Source organism: Aquarana catesbeiana, linkage group LG03 (genome assembly GCF_042186555.1).
Source record: "Aquarana catesbeiana isolate 2022-GZ linkage group LG03, ASM4218655v1, whole genome shotgun sequence".
Classification (NCBI taxonomy): domain Eukaryota; kingdom Metazoa; phylum Chordata; class Amphibia; order Anura; family Ranidae; genus Aquarana; species Aquarana catesbeiana.
Genome location: NC_133326.1, coordinates 744,272,487 through 744,289,033, shown reverse-complemented (window position 1 = coordinate 744,289,033; position 16,547 = coordinate 744,272,487). Strand labels below are relative to the sequence as shown.

The 16,547-nt window shown below is 57.5% G+C and overlaps 1 protein-coding gene across 2 annotated transcripts in view; it reads left to right on the top strand.

Moving 5' to 3' along the window:
• Window positions 1–16,547, top strand: part of ELP5 (elongator acetyltransferase complex subunit 5) — a 46,494-nt gene that overhangs the window by 10,545 nt on the left and 19,402 nt on the right. For both annotated transcript variants that reach the window (XM_073623501.1, XM_073623500.1), the window contains exons 3-5: window positions 3,731–3,811; window positions 8,437–8,660; window positions 8,939–9,108. In XM_073623501.1, the coding sequence (XP_073479602.1) occupies window positions 3,731–3,811; window positions 8,437–8,660; window positions 8,939–9,108 (475 nt within the window). The remainder of the gene's footprint in view (window positions 1–3,730; window positions 3,812–8,436; window positions 8,661–8,938; window positions 9,109–16,547) is intronic.

The window sequence follows — 16,547 nt, the reverse complement described above, 5'->3', positions numbered from 1 at the left end:
GTGTTGTAGAGGAGGATGAGGGATGGGTGGGGTGTTGTAGGGGAGGATGAGGGATGGGTGGGGTGTTGTAGGGGAGGATGAGGGATGGGTGGGGTCTTGTAGAGGAGGATGACAGGTTATTGTGGTGTTGTAGTATTGTAGGGGAGGATGAGGGATGGGTGGGGTGTTGTAGGGGAGGACGAGGGATGGGTGGGGTGTTGTAGGGGAGGATGAGGGATGGGTGGGGTGTTGTAGGGGAGGATGAGGGATTGGTGGGGTGTTGTAGAGGAGGATGAGGGATGGGTGGGGTGTTGTAGGGGAGGATGAGGGGTGGGTGGGGTGTTGTAGGGGAGGATGAGGGATTGGTGGGGTGTTGTAGAGGAGGATGAGGGATGGGTGGGGTGTTTTAGGGGAGGATGAGGGATGGGTGGGGTGTTGTAGAGGAGGATGAGGGATGGGTGGGATGTTGTAGGGGAGGATGAGGGATGGGTGGGGTGTTGTAGGGGAGGATGAGGGATGGGTGGGGTGTTGTAGGGGAGGATGAGGGATGGGTGGGGTGTTGTAGAGGAGGATGAGGGATGGGTGGGGTGTTGTAGAGGAGGATGAGGGATGGGTGGGATGTTGTAGGGGAGGATGAGGGATGGGTGGGATGTTGTAGGGAAGGATGAGGGATGGGTGGGGTGTTGTAGGGGAGGATGAGGGATGGGTGGGGTGTTGTAGGGGAGGATGAGGGATGGGTGGGGAGTTGTAGGGGAGGATGAGGGATGGGTGGGGAGTTGTAGGGGAGGATGAGGGATGGGTGGGATGTTGTAGAGGAGGATGAGGGATGGGTGGGGTGTTGTAGAGGAGGATGACATTATTGGGGTGTTGTAGGGGAGGATGAGGGATGGGTGGGGTGTTGTAGTGGAGGATGACAGGTTATTGAGGTGTTGTAGGGGAGGATGACAGAATATTCGGGTGTTGTAGGGGAGGATGAGGGATGGGTGGGGTGTTGTAGGGGAGGATGAGGGATGGGTGGGGTGTTGTAGGGGAGGATGAGGGATGGGTGGGGAGTTGTAGGGGAGGATGAGGGATGGGTGAGGAGTTGTAGGGGAGGATGAGGGATGGGTGGGGTGTTGTAGGGGAGAATGAGGGATGGGTGGGATGTTGTAGAGGAGGATGAGGGATGGGTGGGGTGTTGTAGAGGAGGATGACATTATTGGGGTGTTGTAGAGGAGGATGAGGGATGGGTGGGATGTAGTGGAGGATGACAGGTTATTGGGGTGTTGTAGGGGAGGATGAGGGATGGGTGAGGTGTTGTAGGGGAGGATGAGAGACAGGTGGGGTGTTGTAGGGGAGGATGAGGGATGGGTGAGATGTTGTAGGGGAGAATGAGGGATGGGTGGGATGTTGTAGAGGAGGATGAGGGATGGGTGGGGTGTTGTAGTGGAGGATGACAGGTTATTGGGGTGTTGTAGAGGAGGATGAGGGATGGGTGGGATGTTGTAGTGGAGGATGACAGGTTATTGGGGTGTTGTAGAGGAGGATGAGGGATGGGTGGGATGTAGTGGAGAATGACAGGTTATTGGGGTGTTGTAGGGGAGGATGAGGGATGGGTGAGGTGTTGTAGGGGAGGATGAGAGACGGGTGGGGTGTTGTAGGGGAGGATGAGGGATGGGTGGGATGTTGTAGGGGAGGATGAGGGATGGGAGGGATGTTGTAGAGGAGGATGAGGGATGGGTGGGGTGTTGTAGAGGAGAATGAGGGATGGGTGGGATGTTGTAGGGGAGGATGAGGGATGGGTGTTGTAGTGGAGGCTGACAGGTTATTGGGGTGTTGTAGGGGAGGATGAGGGATGGGTGAGGTGTAGGGGAGGATGAGAGACGGGTGGGGTGTTGTAGGGGAGGATGAGGGATGGGTGGGATGTTGTAGGGGAGGATGAGGGATGGGTGGGATGTTGTAGGGGAGGATGAGGGATGGGAGGGATGTTGTAGAGGAGGATGAGGGATGGGTGGGGTGTTGTAGAGGAGAATGAGGGATGGGTGGGGTGTTGTAGGGGAGGATGAGGGATGGGTGGGGTGTTGTAGGGGAGGATGAGGGATGGGTGGGGTGTTGTAGGGGAGGATGAGGGATGGGTGGGGAGTTGTAGGGGAGGATGAGGGATTGGTGGGATGTTGTAGAGGAGGATGAGGGATGGGTGGGGTGTTGTAGAGGAGGATGACATTATTGGGGTGTTGTAGGGGAGGATGAGGGATGGGTGGGGTGTTGTAGTGGAGGATGACAGGTTATTGAGGTGTTGTAGGGGAGGATGACAGATTATTCGGGTGTTGTAGGGGAGGATGAGGGATGGGTGGGGTGTTGTAGGGGAGGATGAGGGATGGGTAGGGTGTTGTAGGGGAGGATGAGGGATGGGTGAGGGGTTGTAGGGGAGGATGAGGGATGGGTGGGGTGTTGTAGGGGAGAATGAGGGATGGGTGGGATGTTGTAGAGGAGGATGAGGGATGGGTGGGGTGTTGTAGAGGAGGATGACATTATTGGGGTGTTGTAGAGGAGGATGAGGGATGGGTGGAATGTAGTGGAGGATGACAGGTTATTGGGGTGTTGTAGGGGAGGATGAGGGATGGGTGAGGTGTTGTAGGGGAGGATGAGAGACAGGTGGGGTGTTGTAGGGGAGGATGATGGATGGGTGAGATGTTGTAGGGGAGAATGAGGGATGGGTGGGATGTTGTAGAGGAGGATGAGGGATGGGTGGGGTGTTGTAGTGGAGGATGACAGGTTATTGGGGTGTTGTAGAGGAGGATGAGGGATGGGTGGGATGTTGTAGTGGAGGATGACAGGTTATTGGGGTGTTGTAGAGGAGGATGAGGGATGGGTGGGATGTAGTGGAGGATGACAGGTTATTGGGGTGTTGTAGGGGAGGATGAAGGATGGGTGAGGTGTTGTAGGGGAGGATGAGAGACGGGTGGGGTGTTGTAGGGGAGGATGAGGGATGGGTGGGATGTTGTAGGGGAGGATGAGGGATGGGAGGGATGTTGTAGGGGAGGATGAGGGATGTTGTAGAGGAGGATGAGGGATGGGTGGGGTGTTGTAGAGGAGAATGAGGGATGGGTGGGATGTTGTAGGGGAGGATGAGGGATGGGTGGGGTGTTGTAGTGGAGGCTGACAGGTTATTGGGGTGTTGTAGGGGAGGATGAGGGATGGGTGAGGTGTTGTAGGGGAGGATGAGAGACGGGTGGGGTGTTGTAGGGGAGGATGAGAGACGGGTGGGGTGTTGTAGGGGAGGATGAGAGACGGGTGGGATGTTGTAGGGGAGGATGAGGGATGGGAGGGATGTTGTAGGGGAGGATGAGGGATGGGAGGGATGTTGTAGAGGAGGATGAGGGATGGGTGGGGTGTTGTAGAGGAGAATGAGGGATGGGTGGGATGTTGTAGGGGAGGATGAGGGATGGGTGGGATGTTGTAGGGGAGGATGACAGATTATTGGGGTGTTGTAGGGGGAGGATGAGGGATGGGTGGGGTGTTGTAGGGGAGGATGACAGATTATTGGGGTGTTGTAGGGGAGGATGAGGGATGGGTGGGGTGTTGTAGAGGAGGATGAGGGATGGGTGGGATGTTGTAGGGGAGGATGAGGGATGGGTGGGATGTTGTAGGGGAGGATGAGGGATGGGTGGGGTGTTGTAGTGGAGGATGAGGGATGGGTGGGGTGTTGTATTGGAGGATGACAGGTTATTGGGGTAGATGAGTGATCAGTCATTGTGGGTCTCTCTTCTAGAGGAGAAAACGTTCACATCTTCAGCTTTGAGTTTCCTGCAGAGGAGTTTCTGGTCGGAGTTCCAGAGGGCGTTGTATCCAGGTGAGTGGAGTATATGAAGGACTTGTGTAGATCCCGGAGAGTTGGGGAATGTCCTGGGAATCCTTGGGAGAGGTCTGATGGATATTCAGACGTTGTGTAGATCCCAGAGAGTTGGGAAACGTCCTGGGAATCCTTGGGGGAGATCTGATGGACATTCAGACGTTGTGTAGATCCCGGAGAGCCGGGGAACATTCTGGGAATCCTCAGGAGAGATCTGATGGACATTCAGACGTTGTATAGATCCCGGAGAGTCGGGGAACGTCCTGGGAATCCTTGGGAGAGATCTGATGGACATTTAGACGTTGTGTAGATCCTGGAGAGTTGGGGAACGTTCTGGGAATCCTCTGGAGAGATCTGATGGATATTCAGACGTTGTGTAGATCCCGGAGAGTCAGGGAATGTTCTGGGAATCCTCGGGAGAGATCTGATGGACATTCAGACGTTGTATAGATCCCGGAGAGTCAGGGAACGTCCTGGGGATCCTCAGGGGAGATCTGATGGATATTCAGACGTTGTATAGATCCCGGAGAGTCAGGGAACGTCCTGGGGATCCTCAGGGGAGATCTGATGGATATTCAGACGTTGTATAGATCCCAGAGAGTCAGGGAACGTCTTGGGGATCCTCAGGGGGAGATCTGATGGATATTCAGACATTGTATAGATCCCAGAGAGTCAGGGAACGTCCTGGGGATCCTCAGGGGAGATCTGATGGATATTCAGACGTTGTATAGATCCCAGAGAGTCAGGGAACGTCTTGGGGATCCTCAGGGGGAGATCTGATGGATATTCAGACGTTGTATAGATCCCGGAGAGTCAGGGAACGTTCTGGGAATCCTCGGGAGAGATCTGATGGACATTCAGACATTGTATAGATCCCGGAGAGTCGGGAGAGATCTGTAGAAGTGTGGGATTGTAGATGTAGTTTGTGTGGTATTAGAGATACAATATTTCCAGTAATCAGTCATAGACTTGTTCCTCTAATAAACATGTGAAAGGACAGAGCCAGCTTCTAGGCCGGGAGTGACGCCAAGATACGAATAAAGTTCCTCCATCTATGTAGACATTGTCACCTTCCTGAACCTCGGAGAAAGTCCTAGTCATTCCATCTACATGAACCAGCAAGGGGCAGTGAGGCGTCCCGGAATGTCGCCCAGCTTGGATTGATATCACCACATCTGAGGAATGGATTTTTATCTCTCATAAAAGGTAACATCTGAGTTCCGGAGGGATGGAAATAATTCCTTCTCATGGGACACATGTTGGGCGAGGAAATCTGTATTTGTAACACATTTAGAATCCCGAAAAAAAGCACAGAACCGTTATATGGCGCCTGATTGCGGCAGCTGAACAGTGATTGGTTTGTCCACAGACCAGTTTGTGGACAAATTGTTGGGTGGTGGCAGGCTATCGTTGTGGTGTTGTCTGGTGTGTGGACAGTGGGGCTAGAGCGATCACACCGGGGGTTCTAGCTTGTAGGATAGCTGGAGGAACCCTAGAAGTGACTGTTCCCCAACCTTTACAGAGCACCAGATTGTATGTAAGATTCGTATCTGCCTGTGTGTGGGCAGCCAGCTGGATTGGATTGGAGTCTCCCTCTAGTGGTGGCCAGAGGTAGTGCAGGCTGTGGAATTGTGTTACGGCCAGTCTTTACTTGCTCAGAATAAGCTTTTCTCATACCCAAGTCACGGGACCACATCATGGTTAGTGGGCTGCAGCAGGCGTTCATTCCCGTGACCGATTTCCCACTGCTTCCACCAGTCTCTAAGTGGACCTTGTGTAGGGGTAGGAGGGAAGTCTTAGTCTCTTCATCTGCTGGTTCTTGTCAGGGCAGTCTTACAGGGCGGGCACACCTGGGCCAGGGGCCTCAGATGCACATGGGGCACCATCAGGGCCGGCCAGATCTAGAGTGAAGCTGTTGGAATTGCCTCAACTCGCCATCACACACAGCCCCGCCTCCTCCTAAACCCGCACCTGTGATTGACAGAATGCGGGTCCAATGCTGGGATGTGTTCTGTCTATCACAGGAGCGGGGTCAGGAGGAGGCGGGGCTGTGTGTGACGGTGAGCTGAGCAGAGGCAATTCCATGTAAGCTGTAACAGCGTGCTATTCACGCTCTGTGATCCCCGGCCATCCTCTTCCTCCAGTCATGATCCGGCCGCCCTCTCTCTTCCTCTGCCCTGATGAGGCTGCAATGTTGGCACAGTGAGGCTTCAAGGAGCATGGTGAGGCTGGAATGTTGGGCACAGTGAGGCTGCAATGGGGGCACAGTGAGGCTGCAATGGGGGCACAGTGAGGCTGCAATGGGGGCACGGCGAGGCTGCAAGGGGCACAGTAAGGCTGGAAGGGGCACGGTGAGGCTGGAATGTTGGCACAGTGAGGCTGCAATGTTGGGCACAGTGAGGCTGCAATGTTGGGCACGGTGAGGCTGCAATGTTGGGCACGGTGAGGCTGCAATGTTGGGCACAGTGAGGCTGCAATGGGGGGCACGGTGAGGCTGCAATGGGGGCACGGTGAGTCTGCAATGTTGGACACAGTGAGTCTGCAATGGGGGCACGGTGAGGCTGCAAGGTGCACAATGAATCTGCAATGTTGGGCACGGTGAGTCTGCAATGTTGGGCACGGTGAGTCTGCAATGTTGGGCACAGTGAGTCTGCAATGTTGGGCACAGTGAGTCTGCAATGTTGAGCACGGTGAGTCTGCAATGTTGGGCACGGTGAGTCTGCAATGTTGAGCACGGTGAGTCTGCAATGTTGGGCACGGTGAGTCTGCAATGTTGGGCACGGTGAGTCTGCAATGTTGGGCACGGTGAGTCTGCAATGTTGGGCACGGTGAGTCTGCAATGTTGAGCACGGTGAGTCTGCAATGTTGGGCACGGTGAGTCTGCAATGTTGGGCACGGTGAGGAATTATACTTTAATTCTTGAGAGTAGGTGCAAAAAATTGGGACAGGCTTGTAGGGGCCCCAGTGTATTACTTTGCCCAGGGGCCCATGGTGCTGTTAAGATGGCCCTGGTTCTTGTATGTAGACAGAATGACTGGGACATTTCTTTTGAGGTTGAGGAAGGTGACAAATCTATGTCTACAAGCATGAGATCATTTTATTGGCATCTCGGTGTCACTCCCGGCCTAGAGGCTTGCTCTGGCCTTTTCAAATGCTAATAAAAGAACATGTCTGTGACTGATTAGGGGAAATATTGTGTCTTTGATACCACAAAAAATTAATCTACAGTCACATACTTCTACACATCACATCTCCGCTATCAGAAAAACTATCTGACGCCTACATTTATGTTACAGTCCCAATAGTAGAATGTTAGACCTTCTACAAAAGATCCTCACATGGGTTCTTGAAGCTAATTGGTGGCCTAAAGGACCAATCATAAGGGGTTGGGTTGGTGGAAGCGCGCAGCTGGCTGATCAAATATAGGCAGAGATGGTGAAGCCTCCTGTGGTGCAGCTTCAGCCATTTGCAGAGGCCTCTGGATGTCCTCGTGGCATGTTTGGAGGCGTCTCTGGGACTCCCCCACTCGTATATTTAGGCTCCTGCAGCAAGAGATCCATAATCCAGGGGGACCAATCAGTTCCCTGCAGTGCCCAGTGTGAAGGGTTAGCTCTTGGGGTTAGAGGCAGCCACATCTTCATTAAATGATGGCAATGTATGACGTGGAAGGTCCACTGTGACATTACCAGGGAGGAGAGTAGAAGCTGGGAGAAGGTTCTGGGTTCCTGGAGATAGAGGAGGAGCAATGACAGTTCAGGGCTGTAGGGGATGGAGGACGCCCAGGAAGAGGTCTGCTCCTCCGATCTTCAGAAAAGGTCCTTCTCCTCCGATCTCCGGAGATGGTCCTTCTGCTCCTCCTGTCTCCAGAAAGGGCCCTTCTGCTCCTCCGATCTCCAGAGACGGCCCTTCTGCTCCTCCGATCTCCAGAGACGGCCCTTCTGCTCCTCCGATCTCCAGAGACGGCCCTTCTGCTCCTCCGATCTCCAGAGACGGCCCTTCTGCTCCTCCGATCTCCAGAGACGGCCCTTCTGCTCCTCCGATCTCCAGAGACGGCCCTTCTGCTCCTCCGATCTCCAGAGACGGCCCTTCTGCTCCTCCGATCTCCAGAGACGGCCCTTCTGCTCCTCCGATCTCCAGAGACGGCCCTTCTGCTCCTCCGATCTCCAGAGACGGCCCTTCTGCTCCTCCGATCTCCAGAGACGGCCCTTCTGCTCCTCCGATCTCCAGAGACGGCCCTTCTGCTCGGACCTCTGATTCCCAGGAAATGTCTTAGCACAGGAGATGTGCTCATGGATTCAGCGACCAGGGAGGAAGATAGAAGCTCAGAGAAGGTTCTGGCTTTCTGGAGATGGAGACAGAACCAGTCTGGGGGGAAGGGGCTTCAGTAGAAGTTGGGGGTTATAATACAGGACTGTACATGAGGGGCCTCGATGGCAGAGCTCACCCAAAAGGCCGTGCAGGAGTATAAAGGCCACTCACCCTCTACTGTCTTCTTTATATAATGTGTCATAGGGGTGTGGCTCTCCGAATAGAGGAGGACTACAAGTCCCAGCAGGTTAACCAGTAACCCAGAAATGATTCTTCTGTATATTTTGCACTCTGTCTATGTTGTCATCTTCTATCAGGATCACCCTCCATGATGGTTTCTCGGACCCCCTGCGCTGGAGGAGCGGATTGCAGTCTCTGACGCCCCTTGACTTCAATGCCAAGACAATCAGAGAGCGGGTCAGCCAGACCCCCTCCCCCATCACTATCGTCCTGGATTCCCTCAGCTGGATCCTGTCCCGATGTCCTCTCCCGTCCGTCTGTCACACCCTCCGAGAGTTATCCCGCCCAACCATCAATGGAGGTGAGGAAATATCTGACTGTCCTTCCTCCTCCATTCATAATATAACAAGTCGTCTATGAATTCCTCCTCCACTCTGCATGCCCTGATCTGTGGGTGGGGCTAAGCTGTTCAGTGTGTGGAAGCAGAGGTCTGACACGCCCCCTTTAGCTCATGCTGTCTGCTGATTGCAGAGCTCTGGTAGTGATGTGTTGGAGCTCTGCAGAGAGACTGCTGCTTCCACACACTTAAGTCATGTAATCAGATGTACAGTTCATGCCTCTCTGCCGTTTCCCCTTCAGGGTCACATGACCTGCGAATCCTGACATTGCTGCACGCCGATGTACATGATCTGGGGGCGGTGCGATCGCTGTGTGCGCTCTGCGACTCCGTCCTCCATGTGACGGGGGGAGGGGAACAGATCGGGGTCACCGTCACCCAGCGCAAGAGATCCGGGAAGGTTGTCACCAGCGTGAGTATCCACCATCTATCCTTCTGCTCTACAGATCCTCAGAATTGGGGCCTGGGGGTCATGAAGGGGGCAGGGTGACCTCAGGTTGGGTATCATGAAGGGGGCAGGGTGACCTCGGGTTGGGGATCATGGAGGGGGCAGGGTGACCTCGGGTTGGGGATCATGGAGGGGGCAGGGTGACCTCAGGTTGGGTATCATGAAGGGGGCAGGGTGACCTCGGGTTGGGGATCATGGAGGGGGCAGGGTGACCTCGGGTTGGGGATCATGGAGGGGACAGGATGACCTCGGGTTGGGGATCATGAAGGGAGTTGGGTGACCTTGGGTTGGGGATCATGGAGGGGGCAGGGTGACCTCAGGTTGGGGATCATGGAGGGGGCAGGGTGACCTCGGGTTGGGGATCATGGAGGGGGCAGGGTGACCTTGGGTTGGGGATCATGGAGGGGACAGGGTGACCTCGGGTTGGGGATCATGAAGGGGACAAGATGACCTCGGGTTGGGGATCATGAAGGGGACAAGATGACCTCGGGTTGGGGATCATGGAGGGGACAGGATAACCTCGGGTTGGGGATCATGGAGAGGACAGGGTGACCTCGGGTTGGGGATCATGGAGGGGGCAGGGTGACCTCGGGTTCGGGATTATGGAGGGGGCAGGGTGACCTCGGGTTGGGGATCATGGAGGGGGCAGGGTGACCTCGGGTTGGGGATCATGGAGGGGACAGGGTGACCTCGGGTTGGGGATCATGGAGGGGGCAGGGTGACCTCGGGTTGGGGATCATGGAGGGGACAAGATGACCTCAGGTTGAGGATCATGGAGGTGACAGGATGACCTCGGGTTGGGGATCATGGAGGGGACCCTAGGGCTGGGGGTCATGGTAAGGGCAGGGTGACCTTGGGTTGGGGATCCATGGTGAGGGCAGGGTGACCTTGGGTTGGGGATCATGGAGGGGACAGGGTGACCTCAGGTTGAGGATCATGAAGGGGACAAGAGGACCTCGGGTTGGGGATCATGGAGGGGACAGGATGACCTCTGGTTGGGGATCATGGAGGGGACAGGGTGACTTCTGGTTGGGGATCATGGAGGGGACAGGGTGACCTCGGGTTGGGGATCATGGAGGAGACAAGATGACCTCGGGTTGGGGATCATGGAGGGGACAGGATGACCTCTGGTTGGGGATCATGGAGGAGACAAGATGACCTCGGGTTGGGGATCATGAAGGGGGCAGGTTGACCTTGGGTTGGGGATCATGGAGGGGACAGAATGACCTCGGGTTTGGGATCATGAAGGGGGCAGGGTGACCCTAGGGCTGGGGGTCATGGAGAGGGCAGGGTGACCCTAGGGCTGGGGGTCATGGTAAGGGCAGGGTGACCTCGGGTTGGGGATCATGGAGGGGACAGGACGATCTCGGGTTGGGGATCATGGAGGGAGTAGGGTGACCTCGGGTTGGGGATCATGGAGGGAGTAGGGTGACCTCGGGTTGGGGATCATGGAGGGAGTAGGGTGACCTCGGGTTGGGGATCATGGAGGGGACAGGGTGACCTCGGGTTGGGGATCATGGAGGGGACAGGGTGACCTCGGGTTGGGGATCATGGAGGGGACAGGGTGACCTCGGGTTGGGGATCATGGAGGGGACAGGGTGACCTCGGGTTGGGGATCATGGAGGGGACCCTAGGCCTGGGGGATATGTGAGGGCAGGGTGACCCTAGGGCTGGGGGTCATGGTAAGGGCAGGGTGACCTCGGGTTGGGGATCATAGAGGGGACAGGGTGACCTCGGGTTGGGGATCATGGAGGGGACAGGGTGACCTCGGGTTGGGGATCATGGAGGGGACAGAATGACCTCGGGTTTGGGATCATGAAGGGGGCAGGGTGACCCTAGGGCTGGGGGTCATGGTGAGGGCAGGGTGACCCTAGGGCTGGGGGTCATGGTGAGGGCAGGGTGACCTCGAGTTTGGGATCATGGAAGGGACAGGACGACCTCGGGTTGGGGATCATGGAGGGAGTAGGGTGACCTCGGGTTGGGGATCATGGAGGGAGTAGGGTGACCTCGGGTTGGGGATCATGGAGGGCGTAGGGTGACCTTGGGTTGGGGATCATGGAGGGGACCGGGTGACCTCGGCTTGGGGATCATGGAGGGGGCAGGGTGACCTCGGGTTGGGGATCATGGAGGGGACAGGATGACCTTGGGTTGGGGATCATGGAGGGGACCCTAGGCCTGGGGGATATGTGAGGGCAGGGTGACCCTAGGGCTGGGGGTCATGATAAGGGCAGGGTGACCTCGGGTTGGGGATCATGGTGAGGGCAGGACGACCTCGGGTTGGGGATCATGGAGGGGACAGGACGACCTCGGGTTGGGGATCATGGAGGAAGTAGGGTGACCTCGGGTTGGGGATCATGGAGGGAGTAGGGTGACCTTGGGTTGGGGATCATGGAGGGCGTAGGGTGACCTTGGGTTGGGGATCATGGAGGGGACCGGGTGACCTCGGGTTGGGGATAATGGAGGGGGCAGGGTTACCTCGGGTTGGGAATCATGGAGGGGATAAGATGACCTCGGGTTGGGGATCATGGAGGGGACCCTAGGCCTGGGGGATATGTGAGGGCAGGGTGACCCTAGGGCTGGGGGTCATGGTAAGGGCAGGGTGACCTCAGGTTGAGGATCATGGTAAGGGCAGGGTGACCTCGGGTTGGGGATCATGGAGGGGACAGGGTGACCTCGTGTTGGGGATCATGAAGGGGACAAGTTGACCTTGGTTTGGGGATCATGGAGGGGACAGGATGACCTCGGGTTGGGGATCATGGAGGGGACAGGGTGACCTTGGGTTGGGGATCATGGAGGGGGCAGGCTTACCTCGGGTTGGGGTTCATGGAGGGGACAGGGTGACCTTGGGTTGGGGATCATGGAGGAGACAAGATGACCTCGGGTTGGGGATCATGGAGGGGACAGGACGACCTCAGGTTGGGGATCATGAAGGGGATAGGGTGACCTCGGGTTGGGATCATGGAGGGGACAGAATGACCTCGGGTTTGGTATCATGAAGGGGGCAGGTTGACCTCGGGTTGGGGATCATGGAGGGGACAGAATGACCTCGGGTTGGGGATCATGGAGGGGACAGAATGACCTCGGGTTTGGGATCATGAAGGGGGCAGGTTGACCTCGGGTTGGGGATCATGGAGGGGACAGAATGACCTCGGGTTTGGGATCATGGTGAGGGCAGGGTGACCCTGGGGCTGGGGGTCATGGTGACGGCAGGGTGACCCTAGGGCTGGGGGTCATGGTAAGGGCAGGGTGACCTCGGGTTGGGGATCATGGTGAGGGCAGGACGACCTCGGGTTGGGGATCATGGTGAGGGCAGGACGACCTTGGGTTGGGGATCATGGAGGGGACAGGACGACCTCGGGTTGGGGATCATGGAGGGAGTAGGGTGACCTCGGGTTGGGGATCATGGATGGGACAGGGTGACCTCGGGTTGGGGATCATGGTGAGGGCAGGGTGACCTCGGTTTGGGGATCATGGAGGGGACAGGATGACCTCATGTTGGGGATCATGGAGGGGACAGGATGACCTCGTGTTGGGGATCATGGAGGGGACAGGATGACCTCGTGTTGGGGATCATGGAGGGGACAGGGTGACCTCGGGTTGGGGATCATGGAGGGGACAGGACGACCTCGGGTTGGGGATCATGAAGGGGGCAGGGTGACCTCGGGTTGGGGATCATGGAGGGGACAGAATGACCTCGGGTTTGGTATCATGAAGGGGGCAGGTTGACCTCGGGTTGGGGATCATGGAGGGGACAGAATGACCTCGGGTTTTGGATCATGAAGGGGGCAGGTTGACCTCGGGTTGGGGATCATGGAGGGGACAGAATGACCTCGGGTTTGGGATTATGAAGGGGGCAGGTTGACCTCGGGTTGGGGATCATGGAGGGGGCAGAATGACCTCGGGTTGGGGATCATAAAGGGGGCAGGGTAACCTCGGGTTGGGGATTATGGAGGGGACAGAATGACCTTGGGTTGGGGATCATGGAGGGGACAGAATGACCTCGGGTTGGGGATCATGAAGGGGGCAGGGTGACCTCGGGTTGGGGATCATGAAGGGGGCAGGGTGACCTCGGGTTGGGGATCATGAAGGGGGCAGGGTGACCTCGGGTTGGGGATCATGAAGCGGGCAGGGTGACCTCGGGTTGGGGATCATGGAGGGGACAGAATGACCTCGGGTTGGGGATCATGAAGGGGGCAGGGTGACCTCGGGTTGGGGATCATGGAGGGGACAGAATGACCTCGGGTTGGGGATCATGGAGGGGGCAGGGTGATCTCGGGTTGGGGATCATGAAGGGGGCAGGGTGACCCTAGGCCTGGGGGATATGTGAGGGCAGGGTGACCCTAGGCCTGGGGGTCATGGTAAGGGCAGGGTGACCTCGGGTTGGAGATCATGGTGAGGACAGAGTGACCCAAGGGGTGCAGGTCATGGTGAGGGCAGGGTGATCCTAGGGGTGCAGGTCATGGTGAGGGCAGGGTGATCCTAGGGGTGGGGATCATGGTGAGGGCAGGGTGACCTCAGGTTGGGGATCATGGTGAGGGCAGGGTGATCTCGGGTTGGGGATCATGGTGAGGGCAGGGTGACCTTAGGGGTGGGGGTCATGGTCAGGGTAGGGTGACCCTAGGGGTGGGGGTCATGGTAAGGGCAGGGTGACCTCGGGTTGGGGATCATGGTGAGGGCAGGGTGACCTCGGGTTGGGGATCATGGAGGGGGCAGGGTGACCTCGGGTTGGATATTATGGAGGGGGCAGGGTGACCTTGGGTTGGGGATCATGGAGGGGGCATGGTGATCTCGGGTTGGGGATCATGAAGGGGGCAGGGTGACCTTAGGGGTGGGGATCATGGTGAGGGCAGGGTGACCTTAGGGGTGGGGGTCATGGTAAGGGCAGGGTGACCCTAGGGTTGGGGATCATGGTAAGGGCAGGGTGACCTCGGGTTGGGGATCATGGTGAGGGCAGGGTGACCTCGGGTTGGGGATCATGGAGGGGGCAGGGTGACCTCGGGTTGGATATTATGGAGGGGGCAGGGTGACCTCGGATTGGGGACCATGAAGGGGGCAGGGTGACCTCAGGTTGGGGATCATGGAGGGACAGAATGACCTCGGGTTGGGGATCATGGAGGGACAGAATGACCTCGGGTTGGGGATCAAGGAGGGGGCAGGGTGACCTAAGGGTTGGATATTATGGAGGGGGCAGGGTGACCTAAGGGTTGGATATTATGGAGGGGGCAGGGTGACCTCGGGTTGGGGATCATGGAGGGGGCATGGTGACCTCTGGTTGGGGATCATGGAGGGGACAGAATGACCGCGGGTTGGGGATCATGAAGGGGGCAGGGTGACCTCGGGTTGGGGATCATGGTGAGGGCAGGGTGACGTTAGGGGTGGGGGTCATGGAGGGGACAGAATGACCTCGGGTTGGGGATCATGAAGGGGGCAGGGTGACCTCGGGTTGGGGATCATGGAGGGGACAGAATGACCTCGGGTTGGGGATCATGAAGGAGGCAGGGTGACCTCGGGTTGGGGATCATGGAGGGGACAGAATGACCTCGGGTTGGGGATCATGGAGGGGGCAGGGTGACCTCGGGTTGGGGATCATGAAGGGGGCAGGGTGACCCTAGGCCTGGGGGATATGTGAGGGCAGGGTGACCCTAGGCCTGGGGGTCATGGTAAGGGCAGGGTGACCTCGGGTTGGAGATCATGGTGAGGACAGAGTGACCCAAGGGGTGCAGGTCATGGTGAGGGCAGGGTGATCCTAGGGGTGCAGGTCATGGTGAGGGCAGGGTGATCCTAGGGGTGGGGATCATGGTGAGGGCAGGGTGACCTCAGGTTGGGGATCATGGTGAGGGCAGGGTGATCTCGGTTTGGGGATCATGGTGAGGGCAGGGTGACCTTAGGGGTGGGGGTCATGGTCAGGGTAGGGTGACCCTAGGGGTGGGGGTCATGGTAAGGGCAGGGTGACCTCGGGTTGGGGATCATGGTGAGGGCAGGGTGACCTCGGGTTGGGGATCATGGAGGGGGCAGGGTGACCTCGGGTTGGATATTATGGAGGGGGCAGGGTGACCTTGGGTTGGGGATCATGGAGGGGGCATGGTGATCTCGGGTTGGGGATCATGAAGGGGGCAGGGTGACCTTAGGGGTGGGGATCATGGTGAGGGCAGGGTGACCTTAGGGGTGGGGGTCATGGTAAGGGCAGGGTGACCCTAGGGTTGGGGATCATGGTAAGGGCAGGGTGACCTCGGGTTGGGGATCATGGTGAGGGCAGGGTGACCTCGGGTTGGGGATCATGGAGGGGGCAGGGTGACCTCGGGTTGGATATTATGGAGGGGGCAGGGTGACCTCGGATTGGGGACCATGAAGGGGGCAGGGTGACCTCAGGTTGGGGATCATGGAGGGACAGAATGACCTCGGGTTGGGGATCATGGAGGGACAGAATGACCTCGGGTTGGGGATCAAGGAGGGGGCAGGGTGACCTAAGGGTTGGATATTATGGAGGGGGCAGGGTGACCTAAGGGTTGGATATTATGGAGGGGGCAGGGTGACCTCGGGTTGGGGATCATGGAGGGGGCATGGTGACCTCTGGTTGGGGATCATGGAGGGGACAGAATGACCGCGGGTTGGGGATCATGAAGGGGGCAGGGTGACCTCGGGTTGGGGATCATGGTGAGGGCAGGGTGACCTTAGGGGTGGGGGTCATGGTGAGGGCAGGGTGACCCTAGGGTTGGGGATCGTGGTAAGGGCAGGGTGATCTCGGGTTGGGGATCATGGTGAGGGCAGGGTGACCTCGGGTTGGGGATCATGGAGGGGGCAGGGTGACCTCGGGTTGGATATTATGGAGGGGGCAGGGTGACCTTGGGTTGGGGATCATGGAGGGGGCATGGTGACCTCAGATTGGGGATCATGGAGGGGACAGAATGACCTCGGGTTGGGGATCATGAAGGGGGCAGGGTGACCTCGGGTTGGGGTTCATGAAGGAACAGAATGACCTCGGGTTGGGGATCATGGAAGGGACAGGGTGACCTCTGGTTGGGGATCATGGTGAGGACAGAGTGACCCTAGGGGTGGGGGTCATGGTGAGGGCAGGGTGATCCTAGGGCTGGGGGTCATGGTGACTGCAGGGTGACCCTAGGAGTGGGCTCATATTCCAGGGCTGATCTGTCAGGAATCGGGAGATGAGACGTTCCTCCTCCGATACCAGAAATAACACCGACCAAGTCCTGCCCAGAGCTTCACAATTCAAGGCCTGTCCTGCAGCTCCACCTGCTGGAGACACGTGGTATTACTGCACCTCCACCTGCTAGAGACTAGGGATGGCGGAACGGTTCGCCCCGAGCATAAGTTCGGGCCGAACTTTGGTTGTTCGGATGTTCTGCAAACAGAAAACAATATGCGGTGTTCGGGAGAAATTCGAA